Genomic DNA, 6,665 nt, shown 5'->3' with positions numbered 1-6,665 from the left:
ATACCCGACACAAACATAGAAGGATACAGATACGGATAGTATCCATATTCGCGCTTGTAAAGGTACCTACAGAACTTGCGTTGGATTTTTTCTATAGTATTGGTGTAAACGCTCAATGGTTAACTTGCAAAAATAAGTGAAGATATGAAGTATTGTAGGCAGCATTTTGAGATTTGTCATACTGTCTTTTTAGCGGGAAATGCGGGAATCGGCGAACACGCATGTAAAATGCGTGTTCGCGTAACGTTTTGGCGCAGGTTGCACTCGCCGTGGTCGCAGGCTGACTCATTTATTGTTTGTATGTATGTTGTAAAAGTCCCCGCGACAATAAAACAAGGCTTTAAAAAATCTGGGCCTGCGTAGTTGATACCTACATACTATAACAAACAATGCTAAACTTGCTAGTAAGAACAGTTTTCTGTTTCAGCAGGATTTTAACAGAAAAACGTCAAACTCCGAGGCGAATAGTATTCACAAAATATTCATCTTACCTCCGGTTTCTGAGGTATATTTAGCGGTCTATTAAATAGCCTTTAAACTCATATAAAAAAATCCTGTTGAATAGATAAACAACCCTGCACTTATATTGCATTAGCCACGATTGAAATTAAAGGGTGGTAATAAAAGAAATTATAATATTTTAGATTATATTTAAAATTAACAGCAAATAAATTAATAATTACTCCAATAAAATATACTTATTTCGTAAATTTTAATCAAAGGCCAAAACAATTAATAAATCTCGTAGCTCTTAAATTAAAACTTTTGTCTATTATTATTTTACCCCATAAGGGTAGAATTTGAAAAAATCTTTCCTCTAGAATATTCCAGCTATCCAGATTTTAAGCCTATGTGGAAGAATGTCAAAATTACATATTATAGCCAGTTGCACTCACTGGTCGGCAAACTATATGTGAGTTAAGCAACCATTGGCGCGGTCATTTCATAGATAGGTGACCACATTGAAGTATTTAAACCGGACTTCTCCTTGCTACATAAAACGTCGGTCCCGGTTGTTGTATTAAGATACCAGTCGTTAAGACATGTCAAAGGCCTTCGGGCTTAAACAACTTTGACACAAGGTTGACCAACAAGGTTAACTATACGATGAGAAGACTATTTCTTTTCAAGTGCCGCGGTTATCCTCTGTAAGAAAACCGTTTGGTTTCTCTCCATGTTTTGTAGTACAGAGGCTATCGTCTCAAGCGCAGTCGCGTGACGCTCTTCCAGATCTAGGCGTCTCGACTCCAAGTCGAAAGCCGAACGAGGTACTCTCTCGTCCCTCCAATCTGAAAAGTTTTGTTAACTTTTATTACCTGTTTTCTAAAGAGGATACTATTTACAACATTATAAATAACCCAAATTTACACGATATAAACAAATGAAAAAAAAAAAAATTTTTTCTTCTTTAAACGGCACCTCCCGCACTAAGAAATGCTCTTCGGTCGCGGGAATTTTTACAAACACACAAACAATGGACACAAAACACAAGAAGACCCGAAATAATTATTTGTGGAACGCACAAATAATGGTTCCGTGTGGGAATCGAACCCACAACCGCCCGACGCAATGGTAGCGGCGTTCTGACCTTAACCACTGCGCCACGGAGGCAGTGGTTAAGGTCAGCATATATGAACATCCATACTAATATTATCAATGCGAAAGTAACTCTGTGTGTCTTTTTGTTACTCAATCACGCCTTAATGCTAATTGGTTCAGTAGACCAATTTGCATGAAATTTCGTATAGAGGGTTTTGATACCAGAAAAAGGATATAGGCTACTTTTTACCCCGGGCAAATTACGCATACCCATGGAAAAATTCAGGTGGCGGACGAAGTCGCGGGTAAAAGCTAGTGATTAATAATTAATTACTAACTTGGTCTCAATCTTCGCACATACCGAGATGAACGTGCGTTCGACGTCGCCGGATGTGGATCTGCAAAGAAAAAATATATTAGATTAATATATCTCCTTTATGTTGTTAAAGAATAACTAGCTTTCCGGCCGAGGCTTTAGCCTTCGAGGGGGAATTTCCAAAAATCTGGGGCTACATTAGCGGGCTATGGCGAATATTCGTGTTAACGCGATGAATGTGGCCGGGTTCATCGTGTCATCGCGTAGTATTCGGGCGAAGACGATGTAGTATCGAGGAGCTGTCGGTAAACTGGCGCGAATCAAAGGGATTTGTCGCGCCAATATTCGCTTAGGTGGCTACATCTACGTCAATTCAGTGTCGTCCAGACTTTGAAGCGAGACGGACGTGCATTTAATTTTTTACACTATGGAGTGGAGTAACGAAAAAGTGTTAGAATTCATTCAATTTTATAGCACAAGGCACGATGCATCGCGTCAACTCGACACGAATCTTCGCCCGCCTTAATGTAGACAAGAACATCGCCCATACCCGAACACGATGTTTTTGTCGCGCCAACACCATACGAATCTTCGCTCGCTAATGTAGCCCCAGCATTAGTGCTCGTCAATGGTTTCTAAGCAATGTTCAAAGCAAATCTCGAGTTTCTAAGCGCAGTACTTTCGGCTGTGCATAGTCCATCAATCATAGATGGTTGACCGCATAGAGGTATTTGAACTGGGTGTCTCCGTGCTTCGGAGTGCACGTAAAAAGTAGGTCCAGGATTTTGTATTACTAATAAAAAAAATTTAAGTCTTAAATTCAAAAAATCCAGATCTGGAGTAAGTTATACTCACTTGTTCTATTCGGACTTTGCCGGTCGTGAACTGTAGATACAGTACTAGCTGTGGTAGAAGTCCTGACTTCTCCCGCGTCAAGACTTGTGGTGGACGGTGATTCCTCCCCGTTTCCCTCTAGTAGTCCTGCACCAGGTCCTCCAGTGGGCGAAGTTCTATCGTCTTCTGAAGGTGGACTGGTGTCTACAGCAGCTTTCTCAACGTCCACGCATATTATAGGTTCCAACAGTGTTATTTCAGCGAGAGATCCTGATTGAGGACTTGTCTCCTGCGAGGATTCTTTTATTTGACGTACCTATAAATTTTATATAATTAAATTAGTAAGAATTTCAATACTTATTATTTTCTTTTTTAAAGACAACTCCCGCACTAAATCCCGGTTTCTGAGGTACATTTATCGACAGTTTATCTATTCAATAGCGCTTAAACTCATATAAAAAACGCTATAGAATAGATAAACTACCGCTAAATTTACTCAGAAACCGGGGGTAAGAACTGCTCTTGTGTCGCGGGGACTTTTACAAACATGCAAACAGACACAAAGCACAACCAGACCCGTAACAATTATTTGTGGATCGCACAAATAATTGTTCCGTGTGGGAATCGAACCCACGACGTCCCGACGCAATGGTAGCGGCTTTGTAACCTTCACCACTGCAAGGAGGCAGTCTAACTTATTATGTACAATCTATACTAATCTATACTAATATTATAAAGCGGAAGAGTTTGTTTGTTTGAACGCGCTAATCTCAAAAACTACTGGTTAAAATTGAAAAAATATTTTTGTTTTGAATAGACCATTTATCGAAGAAGGCTATATAACATCACGCTACGGCCATTAGGAGCAGAGTACCAGTAGAAAATGTTACAAAAATGGGTAAAATTATGACCAATTCTCTCTTATGTGAAGCAAGCGAAGTTGCGCGGGTCAGCAAGTAAATAATAAATTTAACCCATTAATGTCCCACTGCTGGACAAGAGTCATCTCCTGTAATAAGTGAATTAAATAAAGGCTTACATTTGTCTGTCTCCTCCGTACGCCAGGTAGTCCCTGCCCCGCCCACTTTCGTACGAGGGCCACTATCCGCTTCTCGTACAGAGTGAGAGGGACAAGCTTGCTCCCTCCTCCTCCTCCTGTACTCAGCGTGCTTCTTCTTGAGTCGGCTGCTTTGGCTTTCACTTTGGCTTTCAGCTCAATCCAGTACTGTAAGAAAAAATATTATCTTTTAAGCATATTATAAATAAAAGCCGACCCGCGCAACTGCGCTTTCGTCACATGTGGTCATAATTTTCCCTGTTTTAGTAACTTTTTTTGCTGGTACTCTAGTCCTATTGGTACATTTAGTAATAGTTTATCTATTCAAAAGCGTTTAAAATCATATAAAAAAACGCTATTGAATAGATAAACTACCGCGAAATGTACCTCAGAAATCGGGCATAAGAGAGGATTTTAGAAACCTCCTTTAAAAAGGGGGGCGAGAATCCTTGCAGGCAAAGTGGTTACTACTATAATTTGTATGTTACTTACGCGTCTCCATTGTTCTGAACTTTTAATCGCTCCCTCTGGCACTGAATTGAGTTTAAGTTCCAATTCCTGCCACGTTTGGCGAGCAGCCTGGCTCCCCACAGACCCACCGGTGAAACGACCCAGGGCGACAGTCGGATGTGCTTCCATAAAATGTATGAGCAGTTCCAACTGTCTTCCTGAAATTTTTCTTGGAGCCGGCATCTAAAAATTAATTTTTTTTTCATTATTTCTATAGTTTGTAATGATGAAAGCAATTTTGGCTGGTTACAGGATACTTACATTGGCTTTTTATTCTATATATTATTATAAATACGCCATTAACACCTCAAATCTATAGTCTTGTAACACTCTAGCCCTTTTATTCATAAGAATATATGAAGTTATGAAAGGCTTATAAAGAGTTTTGTTTCTTTCACTCCTTAGTGAAATGAAAAAGATAAAACATATTATAGTAGTTTTTTAACTAAAATAGGTTGATAGTGTGTTTATGAATAAGGTGGTTTTTGTATAAAATGCAAAAAAGATTGCATCTATAACACAAATTAAGGATGATTCAAGCTGTAATTACACAACCAGGCATTACTCTGGCTGGGAAACCACAGTCAATATAAATACAAACAGTATACTTCTTCTTATCATATGGTTAGTGGTCAACCTAGTGTCAAAGTTGTTCAAGCCACTCGGCCTTTGATGTGGCTTAACAACTGTTATCTTAATTGACAACAACCAGGACTGACTTCTTCCATGTTCTCCGCAGCACAGAGATGATCAGTATGACTCTAACAAAAGGACCTCTTGGTATGATCTTATCAAACTTCCCTTGCTTCATTCACATCTATACATCTTGTCATACAGGACAACATAACTTCTTCATTTATTTAAATGGCATGACTTAACAACAGACACTCAGCATAAATTTAATATCATTGGACAACTTACACACAGTCATTTGAGTGCTAAGCTGAGTATATACCAATAGTACAAGCTGCCATGACTGTAGCCAAGTAACTGATAAACATATTTATATACTTCTTAAGTAAATTGTGTAAAACAAATACTTATTGCTCATCACATAAAGATTGGCCATGGGTGGCATTTTCAACCCACCTTATGCTGCACTATGGTTATCTATAGACATATTAGACAATACAAAATTATTAATTCCATACATGGGTGACTGTATACTGGTATTTAAACTAAGCATCTCTGTTTAGAGTTTGGTCTCAAGTTGTTGTCAATTAAGATAACAGTCTATAAGCCTTCAAGAAGCTTGAACAACTTAGACACCAAGTTGACCACTAACCAAACGATAGAAGTAGTAAATGAAGTTCACGTCTTTTTCCCATAAGGGTAGGCCAATGATTTAATGTATGAAGTTAACGTAATTTTTACTCTAGGGGTTAGCAGAGACCGAAGATTTAAATTATGTATTTATAAACTTCACGATCAGCAATACTGTACAGTATTGCTACGATCGATTACTGACAAAACCAACTCCCGACTATGGTTGGAGGGCAAAGGGTGTGCAATGCAAATTGCAACGAAAGAAAACACGATTTCATTTTTAAACAAAACATTTCGAAAAACTATTTGCCATGAATTAAGTAACCACAATTCACAAATCGAAAAAAATCAATTTTAATGATGAAAATATGCTAAAACCATTATCTTTGCAACATGAACACATTATAGCAGTATAAAGTATTGCCTTTTGTTATTATTTACAATTATTTTTCACTCGATTGAAAATAATGTAAATATAGTCTTTAAAATATAGCTTGATTAGAATGACAGATGTCAAACTGTTTTGACTAGGGTTGTAGAAGTATTGATCAAAATCGATAGCGAAAAAATCGAATCTAAAATAATTATATTCGATTCAATTATTTTTGAATTAGCTTTTTACGAATTGTTGTTGTGAATCTTATTGTTTAAGCAAATTCGTATAGGACGACCAGCCCTACTTTTAACACCGCACGGAGACCTCTCCTAGTTTAGTATTAATTAGGATCAATTAAATAAAACAATGAAATTAAAGTAAAATAAAATTAATTTATTCAGTTAATGGTGCAATTCTGATGATAGGGATGAAGATGATAGTAATATAGGATGCGCAGTTAATAGTGCGCATCCTAAATCAGTATCATCCTCATCGCTATCATCAGAATCGCTGGAACAATCTTGGAGATTAATTATTAATTCTTGGTCACGAATAGTATCAAAGTGTACTTCGCGATTAACGATTAATCAGATGATTTACTCTTATCTATTGTGTCTCCTCACTAAAATTTTTGCAACATGACGTAGCCTTGTAGAGAGGTTGAAAATTATTAGGTTTATTTTTAAGACTAAAGAAAATAGTACTGATTTTTAGTTTAAAGGCTGATTGTATTGAATTATTCTGATTTCTAATTGAGGATCTGTATT

The 6,665-nt window shown here is 37.5% G+C and overlaps 1 protein-coding gene across 4 annotated transcripts; it reads right to left on the bottom strand.

Annotated features, from left to right (window-relative positions):
• Positions 1 to 630: 630 nt before the first annotated feature.
• LOC142985267 (uncharacterized) lies at positions 631 to 6,046 on the bottom strand. Of its 4 annotated transcripts, none has more exons than XM_076133336.1 (7): positions 5,947 to 6,046; positions 4,518 to 4,656; positions 4,239 to 4,439; positions 3,729 to 3,914; positions 2,711 to 3,005; positions 1,878 to 1,937; positions 631 to 1,289 (listed from the first exon to the last, which is right to left on the bottom strand). In XM_076133336.1, exons 3-7 carry the CDS (start codon positions 4,437 to 4,439, stop codon positions 1,117 to 1,119), a joined length of 915 nt encoding a protein of 304 aa, XP_075989451.1. In that variant the 5' UTR covers positions 4,518 to 4,656; positions 5,947 to 6,046; the 3' UTR covers positions 631 to 1,116. The 4 variants fall into 4 exon arrangements, with proteins under 4 accessions (XP_075989451.1, XP_075989452.1, XP_075989450.1 ...); XM_076133337.1 differs by having other exon boundaries at positions 5,964 to 6,037; XM_076133335.1 differs by having other exon boundaries at positions 5,542 to 6,022.
• Between the last annotated feature and the right edge of the window lie 619 nt (positions 6,047 to 6,665).

Source organism: Anticarsia gemmatalis, chromosome 29 (genome assembly GCF_050436995.1).
Source record: "Anticarsia gemmatalis isolate Benzon Research Colony breed Stoneville strain chromosome 29, ilAntGemm2 primary, whole genome shotgun sequence".
In the NCBI taxonomy this organism is placed as follows: domain Eukaryota; kingdom Metazoa; phylum Arthropoda; class Insecta; order Lepidoptera; family Erebidae; genus Anticarsia; species Anticarsia gemmatalis.
The sequence above is the reverse complement of the archived record's forward strand: the minus strand, read 5'-3'. Positions and strand labels throughout refer to the sequence as shown.

Coding starts and splice junctions, on each gene's coding strand:
- LOC142985267 (XM_076133336.1), bottom strand. CDS start 4,439: ATGCCGGCTCCAAGAAAAATTTCAGGAAGACAGTTGGAACTGCTCATA. Junction 3,915..4,238: donor GTTCAGAACAATGGAGACGC/GTAAGTAACATA, acceptor TTTTTCTTACAG/TACTGGATTGAGCTGAAAGC. Junction 1,290..1,877: donor TGTGCGAAGATTGAGACCAA/GTTAGTAATTAA, acceptor AAAACTTTTCAG/ATTGGAGGGACGAGAGAGTA.